General features: G+C 47.9%; 1 protein-coding gene across 2 annotated transcripts in view; it reads left to right on the plus strand.

Moving 5' to 3' along the window:
* Positions 1–17486, plus strand: part of GALNT18 (polypeptide N-acetylgalactosaminyltransferase 18) — a 359386-nt gene that overhangs the window by 180114 nt on the left and 161786 nt on the right. For both annotated transcript variants that reach the window (XM_017881607.1, XM_017881608.1), the window contains exon 3: positions 13563–13729. In XM_017881607.1, the coding sequence (XP_017737096.1) occupies positions 13563–13729 (167 nt within the window). The remainder of the gene's footprint in view (positions 1–13562; positions 13730–17486) is intronic.

Consider the following 17486-nt stretch of genomic DNA (forward strand, 5'->3'; position numbering starts at 1 on the left):
ATAGGGGCTCTGGAGAAGGGGTAATCAGAAATAGGGCCCTCTAGTTCCTGCAGGGGACTTGGCCATGACCTCGGCCAGAAGAAGAGCCGTGGACTTTTCAGTCAATCTGATACAAAACACAGGCACAGCTCAATACATATTTGTTCAAAATCAAAGGGAAAATGAAAAGGAAGCCAAGGAAAGGGTAGATTTTACAGATTGTCACCTGGTTATAACAACAACTGGGATTCACACAGTGCTGGACGTGCCGATAGTACCTTCCCATTTGGACCACGTCAACACTGCAGTGAAGGTACACCAGGCAATGGTAGATTCTTCCCATTTGAGTTGAGGAAAACAGAAGAGCAGAAAGAGTGTTGTCTGAGGTCACACAGTAAGATAAGCAGCTGAGCTGAGCCTTGAACCCATGTCTTAGATGCCGGATCGTGGCTTTGACATCGGCCTACCACTGTTTATTTTGACTGTGCACAATGCTGCACAATAAGAGCCCAGGTGGGAGCCCTTCATCTTTGACTGAGAGAAGTGCCCACCCACTCTCACCTGTGGGAGGAATTTGCCTGAGAGAGGGAGGAACTTTGAAGGACTTTAGGTGGGCAGAATTCTGCAGTTTTCTCCTGAGCTGCTGGAGAGGAGCAATCGTCCTTATAGAAATACCTTCCCTCTGCACAGAACTTTACAGTCTGTGGAGCTTCCACACCTCCCCCGTGGCACCAAGCAACTTCTGTCAGCCCCTTTTTCTAGAGAGAAAAACATAATCTCTGATAAAAGGCAGAGCAGAGCCTCCTCGCTCCTCAGGGAGGGCTCTGTGAAAGTGGCTTTAACAACGGAGGGTTCTCTTTGCACATGTACTTGGAAGGCTCTGTCTAGCTCTATTTCAGCTCACATGCCAGACGCATGCCTAGGATTGGAGAGCTGTTGGTGAACCACACAAAACAAGTATGTGCTTAGGTAAAACAGTGCCTCCCTTTGTCTGTTAATTTCCATAAAAACATCCCTGCCTTGTAACAAGGCCATTGCTTGGCTCATCCTGCTTAATTCATTTTGGAAACATCTTTTCAAAATTTTACTCTTATCCTATTTCAAACGACACTGGCAAACATTTATATAGGATGAGCCATGTTTTCAGGCATATGTTTGTCACTTAATTTATAAGAACTCCTTGAGTCTTCACAGTAAAACCTTCTGAGGTAGGTCCTATGATTAGCCTCCATCTTACAGAAGAGGAAACTGAGGCATGGGGAGATGATATCTCCTGCCCAAGGTCACTAGTGGCGGAGCTGGGGCAGGTGGTCTGGCAACGGAATTTGGCATGTAACCACTGTCCTACACTGCCTTGAGGGGTCCATTTGTGTCACTCTAATGGGAGCGGCAGGCCCACTTTAGCAATAAAGCAGTGAGCATTTACTGATCAGTTTTGGAAGAAGGAAGGTTGGCGTCTACATGTTGGAAAAAACTGTTTTAGTGAACATGAAACCAAGGCTTGTTGCCAAGGCTTAGGATGATGCCTGGGCTCTGGCTAATGTTGGGATTTGGACTGAGAGAGTGGGTCAGCATGTGGAGAGGAAGCCCACAGTCACTGCAGTCTCGGGAAGATTCATGCTGTGTGGCTCTTGCCATAGCCGGAGTCCCTGTGCCTCTTGTGAATTCTGGTTTGCTCTTCGAGACTTCTGTCCCTGCTGCTTGTGTTGTGTACTTTGCTCTTGGTATTCTTGGCTCTACTCTTCCAAATTCTAACCCTGATGTTATTCTTGGCTTCCTTCCTGGATCAGAAAGTGAGTGTTCAGAATCCTGCCCACCCTCCTTTCTCTCACCTCTAGCTAGTCAGTTACTTTGTCTCCTTTTTTTCTTGGTGCTGAAAGATGTAATCTGACCCAGCTTGTCATGTGGCTTAGATAGGACCACACTGTGCTCAGTGCCTTATACACAAGACAGGACACAAGTAGAAGGAAAAACATCGGTCCAGCCAGTTGCTAGGCCCATTTATTTTTTCATCCAGCCAACATTTACTGAGCACGCATTGTGTGCCAGACACTCAACAAAGCACCAGACGGATATCTCCTGGAGTTTACACTGAGATGGGAACCCAGACAGAGGTGATGGGAGGGCGAGGTAGTCACAAAGTCTGCTGACCATTTCCCAGCCTCCATGGCGGGGAGGACTTGTCCTCGCAGGCTTTTAGTAAGGCAGGGGCCTGGACGTGATGGCCACAGAAGCCCTGTCCCTCTGGTGCCTCTGTGGCAGGGAGGCAGGGCCTGGAGGGTGGCATCTGCAAGGCACCTCCCTGTACCGACTCCCCTGGGGAGAGCTGTTTTAACAGTCCAGACTCTAGAGAGACATCTGGGATCTTTGAACTTTGGGGGTTCCTGGCTTCATGGATAGGCAGAATAATGGCATCCCAAAGATGTCCACATCCTAATCCCCCACACCTATGAATATGTAACAGGCATAGGAAGTGCACAGTTTTTCCAACCTCATCTACACAAAGAGGGGACAAACTTCCTCAAGCATCCAGACCCCTTGGCTCCTGGAGAAATCAAAATGCCATTCATCCTCCTTGTGGTGTTGCAGCAGCAGTAGAGCAGACCCCTCAGCCATCCAGGTGGGAAGACCTGGGGGAAGCAGGACACTTCAGACTCCTCTGGTGAAGCCTCCCGGACCTTATCCATGGGGGGCCTTGGCCAGGGCTGGGCAGGGGTTCACTTGCTTCCTTCCTGGTCTGGGAAGATACCTAGTCTCAGGGTTGAAGGGCAGAAAGGCTTCATCCCAGCCTGGCTGGACCCAGCTCCATCCCTCATAGCCCCAGCTGCAGGCTCCAGATGTCCTGTGGCTCTCTCTGTGTGCTTCCTCCTGCCTCTCGGTGTCTACCCTCTTTCTCCTTATTGGTAGACTCCAAAATAATCTAGGAGGGGCAAGAAGAGAAAAAGGAAACATCAAGTTTCAATTGGGGTGTGGACTACAGAGGCGTACACAGGTCAAAACTCATTGAACTATACACTGAAGCTCTGTGCATTTTACCGTGTGTAAGTGAAACATCATTCCTTTTTGAAAAATGGAGATGTGAGAAAATGACTGAGGAAGTCTTTTGCCCAAGGGGTGGAGAGGTAGGAGGAGGGGACATCTTTTGGGAGGTCACTGAGAAGATGGGTGTGAGTTGTGGAGAAGGAGGATGGTGCAGGGTTGAAGTGAGCTAGCCAATGTCAGATGGTTCGGAAAGGTGGGCTTCCCACCCTAGTGACAGCCAGGCCAGGCAGGTGGCACATGTGTGCTCTCCAGTTCTGCAGCTTTGGCCTCAGACTCATGTCACATTCTTTTCTCCAAGAAGTGACTGTCTCCAAACAAGGGGCACAGGAAAGTCTAAGGGATCATGGGTGTGGGTAGGAGAAGCGGGGGCTCCGGTCTCAAGCTCCAGGGTTGTGTTTCCATGGCAACTCTATGGCCGCCCTCCAAGGCAGCTCAGGGCAAAGACTCTGGCAGGCCCTGCCTCCTGCCTCTTGCCAGCAGATCTTCAGAGGCTCCTGAGCCTTATCAATAATGACTTTGCCCTTCTCACCAGTGTCCCTTGAGGCCCACGTCCCTCCCTCCCAGGGGTTAGGATACACTTGCTCTTGGGTTTGACAGGTGGGTTAGGGCTTGGGGTTAGGACATGAGGGGTTGGCAAAGGGGGTCAGAATATGTTCTGCAGCCCTAGGTGGGGGCAACTGGGACAGATCCACACACAGGCTCACAAAAGAACCCTGGGTCTGGAGCTGGAGATAATCCTTTGTGAGCATCAAAGTGATAAGGAACAGCACAGGACTACAGCAAAGAGAGAATACAGCCCAGAGTCAGGGGCACTGGTCTGTCTGGGAGCAGGTTAGGGACCATCTCATGGGGCTGTGAGTGTTCGGTGAGCAAGGTTGTTTTAACAGTCCAGACTCTAGAGAGACATCTGGGATCTTTGAACTTTGGGGGTCCTGGCTTCATGGGTAGGCAGAATAATGGCCTCCTAGAGAGGTACACATCCTAATCCCCCACATCTATGAGTATATAATGTTACACGGCAAGGGGGAATTATGGTTGCATATGGAAGGAAGGTAGCTGATCAGATGGCTTTAAACTAAGGAGGTTTTCCTGGATTCATTGTCTGGGTCCGGTCTAACCACAAGGGCACTTAAAAGTGGAAGAGGTAGGCAAAATATCAACAAGAACTGGCAATTTGAGAGACTTGAGTGGCCACTGATGGCTTTGAAGATGGGAGAGAGTCACGAGGGAAGGAACGTGAGCAGCCTTGAGTTGCTGGAAAAAGCACGAAAATGGGTCTTCCCAAGAGCCTCCAGAAAGGAATGCAGTGCTGCACACCCCAGTTCCAGCCCAGCAAGACCTGTGTTGGACTTCTGACTTCCAGCACTATGAGATGATAAATTTGTGTTGTTTTAAGCCACCAAGTTTGTAATCATTTGTTACAGTGATTAGTATTACAGCATTAGTATTAGGAAACCAAGACAGTATACAGCCGGATCCTAGCGCCAGAAAGGCTCTATGGCTGGTTAATGCTGTCGCTCTATTAAAGTTCATAACAATAATTTTAAAACAGAGGCACTGCGTTTTCCTTTTGCACTAGGCCCCACAAATTCTGTAGCTGGTCGTGGGGGAGGAGGGAGATGGCTCCAGCAGGAGCAGGTAGGCTGTGAGTGCTGGACCGTCCCAGAGTTGCTGCGCATGAGCGAATGACTCACAAGCCGTCACCTGCTCACTTCCTGTGTGCCAGGTTCTATGCAAACGCTTAACATCCACTTTCCTATTTAACTTCATCCTCACGTGCCTCTGGGGTTGTTATTATTATTCCGATTTTATAAAGGGAATACTGAACATTCACAAGGTTAGGAAACTTGTTCAAATTCTCACAGGTGCTATGTAGCAGAGCCAGTATTTTTATACAGGTCTGATGATTCCAGGACACTACTTTAGCACCTTGCCCTGCCCAGCCCTGCCCAGGTGAGCTTTTCTAGTTTGGGATCTTGTCTTTGTGGAGGAGACCCAGAGTCCTATGGACAATGTGTTCTCCATGAAGGCAGCTTAAGGACAAAGGGTTAAAGTAAACATTCTTAATCATGATTTTGCTATTGGGTTGAACATGCTAACTGTACAAACACAGTTAGGGGAAAACACTCTTTAACTAAAGCGCTTTGGAAAATACTTCTGGTTCTTGTTAATGTTAATTTCATCATGGGCCAAGACTTTGATGTTATTCTTAAAAGAAATATAATCTTGAGCTATACTAATAGAAGTATAATGTTTTAAAAGAGGGAGGTGATAGCTTTGTTCTACTCTGCTGCTCAGATCACAACTGCAGAATTGGATTTTAAGAGATACTGAGAAAGTGAAGTATTTACAGGAGGACAACCCAGAAGAGAAATTGGGTAGTATGACAAACAGGTGAGATTTCTGTTTAGATTATAGAGTAGTAGTTAAAACCTGGTTCCCTGCTTTCCGAGGCCAGGTCTCTCATTTATAAGCTGAGTAACAAGCTGCTCAGCCTCTCTGTGCCTTGGTTTTCCTATCTGTAAGTTAGGGATGGTACTGCAAAGTTTGTGTAATGTGTGTAAAGCTCATGGGCCACTTCCTGACACATAGGAACTGCTATTTAACTTTTAGTCACTTTTATTATCTGGGTCTCTGATTTGTAAAAGAGAAGACTTGAGTGAACATGATCATGACTTTTATAACCTGAAGGACTGCTATGTGGACATAGAGCACATGGGACAGGACACTGCCCTGGCAGTAGATGAGAGCGGGACCAGACAGGCACTGCAGGACAGGTTACACAGAAGTCCCTGGGGAATGATTTCTCTCCAGCCCCAGAGTTCTGGGCGTCAGAGGCCAAGCCCTGAGCCAGGCTTTGCTAGAGAGCAAAGTTGCCCCATTCTTCCTTAGAACCCACCTTCCCCTGTCCCGGTGGATCTATTAGGACCTGCCTTTCCCTGCCCCAGCAGATCTGCTCTGTCCCACCTTCCTCAGCTGTAGGTGCTACAGGCCTGGCCTGCTCACTGACAAACCCACCACATAGAGAGTCCCTAATGTGGCTTTTCCATCAGAGCCAGCTGGCTTTTGTTCCCTGGGTGGCTGTTCATTCAGCCCGGGGATCCCACATTCCGCAGATCCCTAAGATGTCTTAGGGACAAGTGATATCCCTGCTTCCTGTTGGTTGCTTACATTGTAAATGATTCTCTTCCATTTTTTCCTATTTTCCATCTACATTTTACATAGCAGAGCCTTTCTCTAAATTGGCAAATTCACCTGAAAGGATGATGGTTGAACTTCTGCCTCTGGATGAAAGTTGGATGTTTTGATGATCACATGTACTTAGCAGTTTACTCATCAGCAATTCCTGCACCAAATTCTGCTCTTAGATGCAGGCCTGCCCGATTTCTCTTGCATTGCAGAACTCCTGGTTTGCAGATGTCCATTGTCTCTTCCATATTTGGGCCAGATGTAGTGTCTTGCCAAGTCTCTGAAGTCCCTGGATATACTTAGTGTCCCCACCCTGCCTCCATTATCCTGTTCTTCACCCCTTTGACTTGTGGGATGATCTAGTCTTCTTGCTGCAGTCAGGCAGGGATAAATGTACGACTCAGTGATTCCATTCCCATCAGGTCATGGTGGAATTCCCATCCACAGAGCCCTTATGGACCTGAATTCTTTCTACTGTTCATATATTCATGTGTTCATTCAGTCCATCACCAGGTGCATTCTAAATTTCTACTCTATGCTGAACTTCATACCCAGTATTAGGGATACCTGATGAGCAAAGCAGACATGGCCCTAACTTTGTGCAGCTTATAGTCTAGTGGAGACACTGACGTTTGTTAAATGATCACATATAAAAACACATTGCAATAGCATGTACACGGCGTGAAGGAAAAGCAGAATCTGTGAGAGTCTCACAGGGAACTGGAATCCACCCGGGAAGGGAATTGGTCTTTCTCTACTGGGTTATGTATGTGTTCTCAGGGAGCAAGGAACCAAACCTATGCAGGTAACCACAGGTGGTTGGGATTTTTTGAAGGCCAATGAAGGCCCACAATCACACAATCAGAAGCCACACAGGCAGGCTCTGGAGGAGGCAGCGTGGTTCAAGACATCCTGGACAACTCCAGCCTGCATCCTCTTTGCCCCACTTTTGCTGTGTTTCTAACAGTGACTTCATGTCCACGTCTACGGTTCACTCACTGACACGTCCTTCTTCCTATCCATCATTTCTGCTCCGCTGGGCCTCACTTATCACCTTCTTAGGATCTCCTACATTCAGCCCCTCCATGAGAAAGGCTGGACAGGACCACTGGTCATTCTTTAACATTACGAGATCCAGCTACGCAGAGTTTCTGTGCTAGGCTGCCTCATAGGCCCACAGCTAGCTCTTTGATGGCTACTTGGGGATCAGGAAATCAGTCACTGGTCCTGTTAATTGTGAGTCAAATGGAGATGCTACACAGCAGAAGACACAGCAGCCTCGGTGTAAGGAGTCACCGGGATTGTACATATTGGAGGCAGGAGTGTCACAGGAAGACAGTGTTGGGCTTCAGAGGCTCAGTAGTGTTGATCGTATTTGTCCACATTGTCCTGCTAGATAGAATACAGCCTCTCCATTCTTCATGCACATTTGGCAGCCTGGAAACAACTCCTTCATTTCACCCCTCCCTCAAGGTCTGTGTTGCTAGTGACACAACACCACTGTCTCACAGTCGGCACTTCTGGGTGGGTATGGAAAGGAAGATATGGAAATCATCATTCAGCAGGGTTATGAAGACAAGCTTTGGAATCAAAGGAGCCCAGGTTTAAACCCTGGAAGATAACTTACCATCTCAACTCTATTTCCCTCAGCTGTTAAATGGGGGATAATAATGCTGTTTACCATATAGGATTGTGGAAAGGAATACAATGGGGAAAATAGTCAAAACATCTGAACAAGTCTCGGCATGGTTTCTGGCATATGGTAAACAGTAAATGGAAGTTTTTAGTATTATTTCCAAGTATTCTGCATGGGGCAGCAAACACCCAGCAGTCTCTTAGCTTCAGAGGCTATGGGGATACAGATACCAGCCAGAAGGAGGGACAGTCTTGATTGTTCTCTTGGCCAATGGGAACCATCACACTGCCCTCATCCTCTGGTTTTATTATGTCTTGCAGTCTGGGAACTGACAGGCCTGGGAATCTAATCTGGAAAGATCTGGAAGAAGCTAGATGTATCTGCGTAAGGCCAGAGGAGAATCAAGCTAGTCCCATGGGTGCAGGTAGGAGACAGAGGCTGGAGTGAGGCCATGGTGGCCATGAGGGCCAAGAAGACAGTGCCGATCCTGGGGCCAGACCCTCTCCCTGGGTGTACGTCCCAGGGGGTTAGTGAGCCTGAACCCTTGTGTGCTGACTACAGCTGAGAGGGGAGGGACTCTCCAGGAAAAGCCTGGGGAGAAAGCAGGACCAGGACGATCCCCTCAGAGGAGTGGTTGCCTGGAGTGCCACCGTCTCACTTGCTTTGTCAGGTGGGCCCAGCCTCCACTCCCAGAACCCTGGCATAGCTGGATGCTGTTCCCAGTGCATCTTGGCAGACAGACCCCAGTTCTCAGTCTACTTTGGTCTTCATTCTAGAAGGGGCCTGCTCACTCTTCCCATCCCCCACCCCCAGGTCAAGCAGCCTCTATGAACAATTCACTCTGATAGACTAGGACCTTGCAGACTTGCTGAGGTCAAACAGGGGAGGGTCTGCCAATCCAAGGTGGAGGTGTCCGGCTGTAGCGCATGAGGTCTGGCCATTGCCCTGGGTCTTATCAGGTGGCCGAGAGTTGGGCTTTACCTCACTTATTCCTCCACTGCTTCCCCGCCTCTCATGATCGTACAGCACTGAAGCCCTTGGTATAAATTTGCCTCATACATATCTCCAAACAGTCCTGGGGGATCTCTGCAGAGAAGCCCCCTAAGTTGTTGCTCCCCATCCCTGCATCTCCTTCTGTGTGCAGAACTCAATAGAACGGAGTCTGTCATGACCATCAATTCCAGCTTATTAGACAGTCATATCCCTTCCCTCTCAGAAATGCCTTGTTTTTTATCTCTAGTGGAAAATGGCTCAGCTTTGAACAAGAATAAAAGTAAAAAGGGAGGTTTTTATGGCTTAATTTTATAGGAGAGTGTTCCTGTTCTCAAAATGAGCATGGGCTCAGTCTCGTGCAGTTGTGAGTTCTCGAGGAGCTTAAACACAGAAGGGCTGGTCCCAGAGTGTGACTCCTAGAGCTCCGTGTCCTCAGCCCTTCCCTGCAGAGGTGAGCAGAGAGGCAAGTGCAGAGGCAGACATCAGGGCAGAGGGGAGGGAGGCTCTGGGAGGGTCCCAACTATGGCAGAACTGGAGCAGAGTGTGTGGGTGGCCCAATCCTGGAAAATCCAGGTGCTCTGGGAGGGCATCTTAGCAGTGCAGATTTGGGAGCAAAGTCCACCGGGTCAGTGCTGGTTGCCAGGCCAAGAAAGTGGTTGGACTCTGGAGCAAAAGCTCTGGGCGTGGGTCCGGAGCAGTCCTCTCCCACACAGCTGTTGGAGGCATGTTCTTTTCAAGGTGACTCAGACTACAGCACAAAGCCTTCTCCTGAGTTCAGTGTCTGCAGTGATGAGGATGGCATGACCAGGAAGGATGTAGATGTCTTTCTTGACGTGTTCTTCTTCTTCTCTCTTTTTGCCCCTACCCTTCAGCAATGTACGTTCTGCTTCAGTGTTGAGGTGAAAAGGTGTTTTGGGGAATCTGAAAGGGAATTTATTCAACAGATACCAATGGAAGACCTGCTGCTTGCATCATGGTGTGGGGCAGTGGGCAGGAGGGTGTGAGCAAGGCCAGTCTGTGCCCTCAGAGCTAGTGGTATAGGCATGGGGTACCGCCTGACCTGGTGTGCTTAGGACTTTCAGTGCTGAAACTGGGAAGGTCCTGGGCAAACTGGGACGAGTTGGTCACCCTATGTAGTCATGATGGTAGCAAGGGGATGTTTCTTGTGGCGTCTGCGGGTTGGGAGGGAGGGGAAGCTGGAAAACATGTGAGATATAAGAGCCTCAATCTTGTGGAGAGAAGCCATCTGAGTGATCCTTTCCTCCCACTTCCTTATTCTGTGACCAAGACATAGAGCAGAGAGGGAAGGTGGCTCATTCATGGTCACACAGCAAGGTGGGGCAGAGCTGGGAACAGCATCTGGGTGACTTCATCCCCTTCAAACGCTTTCCCTAAAACAATCCCCCCACATCATCTTCCTTATCCTGCCTGCCCCTCACCTCTCTGCTCTGCTCACCCAGGGCCACCTTAGGTCAGGTGTTGAGAAACTGAAGGCTGAGGGAAGGTGTCTCCTGATGCCAAGAGAGAGGCCACAGCAGCAGCATGGCTATCACCAGGAGGCCCCAGCAGTCCAGGAGAGAAGAGAAAAGAAGGATTTAAGGAGGTCAGGGCATTTGGCCTGGAGGGATTACAGTGTAAAGAAACTGAGTACTTCTGGAGACTTCCAATGTGAGGAATTGGGGCCATTCCTGTAGGAGGAGGGAGCACGGGAGAACAGGAGCCTGCTGGCGGGGGGAGGACCTGACTCTCCTTCCAAGGGAGGAGGTTTGTAAGAAAAAGGAGCAGTCCGACATCAGCGGCAGGCACTCAAAATGTAGGCCGTAGATAAAATAAGCAAGCTTGTTAGATTTGTTTCATTCCATAAACATTCATGGAGTGCCTACTAAGTGCCAGACTGTAGTCCAAGGTTAGGAGACAGCACAGTCCAAAAGCAAAGTTCCTGCTGTCAGGGGGCTTCATTCTAGTAGAGCGGGGCAGACAATAAACAGGTTTGAATGTGGCGCACTAGAGAGTGTGTTCAGCTATGTTCAAATGAGTTTTCCTAAGAAAACTTTATGTTCAAAAGTCTTTCATGCGAAAATTGTGATCAGCAGGGCTTAGCTTATTAAACAAATACAGCATTTCATTCTGCATGGAGAAAGACCATCAGGAGACCAGCTTCCAGAGACTGGCAGCTCAAACCATCATGGCTGCTGCAGGGAGGAATTAAAATTGGTTTCCCCAGATGGGGGAGACTGGGCACTATGTTCAGAATTAAGAAGGGAAGAGAGTAGGGGGAAACAGTTAACCCCTATCTCTGAACACCCTGGAGATTTGGATAGTGAGGCTCTGGGAACGCAGAGCAGACCCCCTGGGGAAGTGCAGAGAGATACAGAAGCAAAGTCTTCATTGCTGGTGGAGTTTAGTAGGGAGGACAGTGAACTTGTACCAATCCACTGGCCTTCTTGGGAGCTGTCTATTATACTTTATATAAAAGAAGAATTCATGTGCTATTTATTTGGCCACATATGATATTACTTTTTAAATGCAATTAACAAATGGTGTGTGTGTTAATACTCATCTCTGTCAGTTTCCGTGCCTAGGGAAAGCCCAGCTGCTGGTCTTGATCACCATAAATAAATACTAGCTAGAGGACTTATTTGACTGTCAACCACAAATCTTTTAATTGCTGTTATGAAAATTGTATTCACAGTTTTCTTTTCTAAAATATTGAAAAAGATCTGATGAGCTTCAGAAGGCATGCTAGTCTTTCTCCTTCATTCAAGTTCCTCCCCTCACCTCCCTCTCTATTCCCTTCATTCTTTCATCATTGTCAAATCAGCTGGTTCCCTCCTCTTCAGCCACAGCACTGTTCCGTTGGACCCACAGAACCCTTGCACGACTCACTTTTGCATGCCATGTAAGTTTCTGATCCAACCTCTCTTCCTCAGAGAGGCCTTCCTGACCACTCCTTCTACAACAGCTGCCAGGGCACCATCCCGTTCTCTTGCCTAGAGTTTCTTTTCATCTTAGCACTTACATGAAATTGTATTTTTTCTTCCATATTTATCTGTTTCTCTGTCAAAGCATAAGCTCCATAAGGACAGGGACTGTGGGACTGTGTCCACTTCCTGCTGTACCCTCAGTGCCTGTAAGACTACCTGCCTAGAGGAAGATACTCAATATATATCTATTCCATTAAATGCATGAACAAATGAATTCTACACCAATCTATTAACCTGGTTTTATTAAAATCACAAGTACAAAGTAGATTTGGGAAAAGACTCAACTCTTTCTTTCCCTCATTCCTCTCTGGCGAGAAAGAAGGAGAGCTGGAAATAGAATGGGAAAAGTTTCTGTACATTTCTGGTAACCATAGAGATGCTGATCTTAGTTTATTAATCTCATGCTCTTAAGCAGGCTGGGGCCCCATGGTGATTTGTCCAAATTGCTCAGTGCTGGTTATCCTGCAGCCTTCCTAATTAAAGAAGAGCAGGCCCATTCCTATTCTGCAACACTTTAATTACTGACGAGCAGAAGCCCCGTGCAATTATGCTCATTATTGCGTGTTCTGACCTGGCTGCACCTCCCACTCTGGAGCAATGGAACATGGTCACCAGCCCTAAACCCCTGGAGCCTTCAGTGGGAACCCTCCTCTCCAAACCCAGGGCCTGGGACAGGGCTGTGATTGCTGCCCCATTCTTTCATTCATCTACACGGAAAATGGGAGCTTAGTGCCTTCTGGAACAGCATTTAGTGTCAGGCAGGGAAGGGCACCAGCAGTGGTCTCCTGCCCACAGAGACTATGCTTGCAGAGGAGGGAACTACCCTCAGGAGCCATGGCACTTTCCATTGCCTGGCCTCTCATGGGGTCTGATTTCAGAACTGTGTTCCTCTTCATATGGGGAATACCTCAAGTCCTCAAGAGACCACCAAATGACTTCAGGGTTTCAGCAGAGCTAGGGGAAAATGGGCCAGTTAGGGGCATTCTCTTTCATGGCCATTTCTCCTTCAAGGAGAGATCCTGGTGCAGGTGTCAGAGGACCAGAGTTGGGATTCTGTCATGGTAGCTGACTGAGAATGCAGCCATATGTGGGAACTCAACCTCTTTGAGCCTCAGTCTCCCCGTCTGTGAAATGAGACTGGACCTGGTCCTTCTACCTTTTCCTCATGTTGAGACTGTTTCTAGCTCCAACCCTGTTCTGGAAACTGGATTTCTGTGATGAGTGAGAAGCAGGAGAAGTCGCAGGCCTTCTGGAGTGAAGGGAAGTAGATTTTGGCAGTAGAAGCCTCTGGGAGGAGGCATCTTTGTCTCCTGAGGCTGGGTGCCTGAGGTCTGGCCTCACCTAGGTGTTGGCTGCCATTTTGGAAATACTATGAATTTACTTTGGTTGCCTTTCCCATTCTACTGGATTTAATAACATTAAGTCATTCTTCTAGTAAACAATCGGGGACTACCTGCCAGCTGCCATGTGCTGTCCTAAGTGCTCATGGCATTACTGTTCAGCTGGCATAGTCACTGACAAATTCAACTCAGGTGTGGGGTGAACTTGTTTCAATGCTTGTGGGCCTTACTGCTGGACATTTAGGACTCACCTTAAGTGCATCAAAGAAGGGGCCCTTGGAAGAATCTGGACTCCTGAGCCCTCCAGCAAAGTTGGAGCCAGGACATGGGGTGGGTCGGCTCCTGAGGTGACTCTAGCTGAGTCACTCACAAATCTAAGTGCTTGGCTATTCTTTGCAGGTGCCGTAACCTCTCGTTTCCTGACAGCCTGCCGGAGGTGAGCATCGTGTTCATCTTCGTCAATGAAGCACTTTCGGTGCTGCTGCGCTCCATCCACTCAGCCATCGAACGCACGCCCCCGCATCTGCTCAAGGAGATCATCCTGGTGGATGACAACAGCAGTAACGGTGAGTGTCGGAGCTTCCCAGGGCCCGAGCCCTGCTTCCTGGCTGACATCGAAGCCGATGGTTCAGCATCGGGGTTCACATTTGCTCAAGGCTGTCTGTGGCTGCTCTTTCTCTGGAGTATAGATGAAAAATTCATGGTGGCCAGTGCTTCGGAAGGTTCACTGCATCCGAGCACGGCCTCTGCATCCCAGAGGTGTCTGGTCCTTAGGCTTTTTCTCACTGGCTGCCTACTCTCCCCTCCCATATTCCAGTGCAATATGATAAGATAGAAGGCCCTGACCTCCTACCCTACCATGTACACAGTGAACATGTCCAGTGACTCTTTTCCATGATGCATCATTTCACCTAGTAGGGTTGCTCAGCCTCTGCCTGGAAGATTGTTCACTGGTGTTATGTTAGCAGTGGTGGTGGTGATGATGGTGCTGGTGGTGATGGAGGTTGTGGTGGTGGTGATGATGGGGATGGGAGTGGACATGTAACTCAGTGACAGCAGCAGACCTGTCAAATGTCTAGCCTCTTTGCTGGATCCCCTGTTCCCTGTTTCATCTGTCCCTAGCCAGGCCCTAGGTGGCCTGCAAACACCTCATTGAAGCCATCACATCACTAACTCTCTTTCTCCAGCACTACCAGCCACCTCTTCTCCCTGGTGCACATTTCTTGGTCTCTAGTTCTTTGCATCCCCATGTGCCATCATATACCATTCCAGACTTAAAGACCACATTTGGAGACAGCTGAAAAACCAGTGTTCTTGACAGGGCCATTTATATGAATGTACTTCTGATAACGCATGATTTCTCAAAATAGACTTCTGGGTCGCTGTGTCACAGAAACACTGAGCTTGTGTTATCTTTTGAGTTTTCTCTGGTGTCAGGTAGTAAATTTCCTAGTGAATCAGTTGCTGTAATGAGAAGTTCAGATGGGCAATTTGTGATTTGTTATCAATTAAAGCTGAAACACATTGGATAATTGAAATGTATTTAATCTGAGAAAGCGAATCTTCATTTTCATTTTATCATCATATGGTAAGAAGTGTGGGAGCAGTGCTGTGAGGGGATTTTAGAAATTTCTGAAGGGCACTGCTGGAGAATCATTTGATTTTCATTGTTCCGTGGACGTGAAGAAAGGAAAAGGCATCAAGGATGCAAATAGGCAACATAGTCTTAAAGGTAATTGTCTATCACGAGGGAGACAGGAAGGGCTCAGCTCCTGTCTCTGATGGCTGCCTACCATCATCTAGCCTGGGACCCAAAAAACTAATGCCTAAGAAAACTCCCATCCCCTAGTGACTAACGCCAGACAGCCTGACTAGCCTGCCCCACACACTCTATCCCTGGACTTCACCTCAGCCTGCTGATCCTCCTCACGTCTTACATTGTAAGGAGGCACAGCATGGAAGAACCAGCATTTGAGGATGAAAACATCCCCCAAGCAAGAGGCACAACTTCTCACATAACAAGAGAGAAGAGAATGGAGCACTAGGAGGAAGAAATCTCAGAGCCTTTCGTTTCTTCCCTATGGTGAGAACCTTATCATGTCCTTAAGGATACCATTTGGACTATAAGCCATATGGAAAAAGCTGATATTGAGTTTGAGAAATTTAGATAAGAAAAGTGAATCAGATATAGAGGATTTCCTATTTGAACTTAAAGAGTTTGAACTTTATTTTGTAAATGGCAATAACTATCTAAAGCTTTTGGTTAGAGGAATGACGGGGTCAGAGCTGGGCAATGGAGGAATTTGGGCATGCTTTATGATATTGGCTGGGGCATCTTGAAGAAGGGAAATGGATGAGAAGGCTATTGCAGTGGTAGAGAGAAGTCAAGAAGCCTGGAGTCAGGGACAAGTTATGGGCCTGAGAGGTATTATGAAGGAAAAATCTGTTGGACCATTTGACTGAGAAGCCATGGGCAGGCAGGCCAACGGTCAATGACAGCTCAGAGTTTCAAGCCAGGGTGATTTAGAGGATGGCAGTGCATTGCCCCAGAAGAGGCAGGCAGCAGGAACAATGCCCTGGTGCAGTAGTCCATCATCAGGGATGCAGACGAGCAGCACCTAAGAACTTTCAAAACCAAAGCTCTAGAGCATTGTGGTGATGGTTCAGTAAACTATCTTGATTGTGGTATTGGTTACACAAAGCTGCACTTGTCATCACAACTGCATCGAGCTATATATGCACACCCAAACCAGTGCCTGCCTATATAAGGAGAAAGCTGAACAAGCTCTGTGGATTGTAGCCATGTCAGTGGCCTGGTTTTCATATTGTGCTGTGGTTGTGTACAACGTTACCATTGGGGAATACTGGGTGAGGGGCACATGAAAACTTCTTGTGCACTTTTGTGAATCTATAATTACTTCAAAATATTAAGTTAAAACAAACAAAAAGCTCTCCTAGGAGATTCTAATTCAGTGAGTTCGAAGAGGGTTCTAGACATCGCTGTTTTAAAAAGCATTCTTTTTTTTTAATTTTGATTTTTTTTTGAGATGGGGTCTTGCTCTGTTGCCCACTCTGGAATGCAGTGGCACAATCACAGCTCACTGCAGCCTTGATCTCCTAGGCTTAAGCAATCCTCCCACCTTTGCCTCCCGAGTAGCTAGGACTACAGTTGCGTCCACCATGCCCGGCTAATGTTTTATAATTTTTGTAGAGATGAAGTCTCACTATGTTGGGCAGGCAGGTCTCAAACTCCTGGACTCAAGCAATCCTTCTGCCTTGCCCTCCCAAATTGTTGGGATTACAGGCGTGAGGCACTGAGACTGGCCTTAGAGAGCATTCCTAATGATTCACAGGTCTGTTAGAGAAGCTTTAGTTTCAGGAATAACATGTGGCTTCACTTTTGAACATATTCAGTGTCCAGTGCATAGTGTTAAGAGTCAGAGCTCTGGATTAAAGCCTGAAGTCATAGATTCTGCAACCCTCTCCACATGGATGATAACTGACCATGGAAAAGTCCCTCGGCCTCTCAGAGTCTGTTTCTCTCTCTCTGGAAAATGCAGATGATAAATCCTCTTTTGCTTGCCTCGCCTGCCTGCAGTGGTCACATTATGTGTAACTGTGAATTGATCCCTGTCACTATTACCCTCCCTAAGTTCTAACCCATTTCCAGGAGGCAGGCACATAAGCCAGCAAACTGCATGGCAGGAGCCCCAGAGGGGAAATGTGGGAACACGGATTTGGAGTCTCATGCGTGGAGTACTTAAAGCCATTGACTGGAAGGAGAGGAGGTCAAAAGGGAAGTGGAAAGAACAGAAAGTTAGAAGCTTGAGAGAATACTGAGGGTAAGATATGTAGGCGTTGGGAGGAAGAGCGTTAGCAGGTGAGAGAGGAGGAATGGTCGGGAGAATCTGGAAGACAGCACAGTCTCTGTGGACAGAGGGAATTTCAGGAATAAGAGAACCGTCTATTCACATGACCCCACAGACAGGTGGAAGGATGAGGAACCTGAGCAGAAGCCACTGAGTGTGGAAGGGACAGACCCGGGAAACCTCAGCGAGAAGCTTTAGTGGAATGTTGGAGATGGGGGCTGTTGAAGCCAGATGAAGATAAAGAGCAGGCAGTGAGGGAAGATTTTTCCTCGAGGATTCTTGACTGTAGAGGAGAATCACAAGCTCAGGCAGGAACTGGAGCAATGTTTTCCAAAATAAAATTAAAATTACCATCTTCTACAGCAAGAAATAAAGTTACATCATGACCCAGGATGACACACCCACTCACACCCATACACACACGATGGGAACATGACTTTTAAGAAACAATGCT

Source organism: Rhinopithecus bieti, unplaced genomic scaffold (assembly GCF_001698545.2).
Source record: "Rhinopithecus bieti isolate Rb0 unplaced genomic scaffold, ASM169854v2 scaffold_11944, whole genome shotgun sequence".
Lineage (NCBI taxonomy): Eukaryota > Metazoa > Chordata > Mammalia > Primates > Cercopithecidae > Rhinopithecus > Rhinopithecus bieti.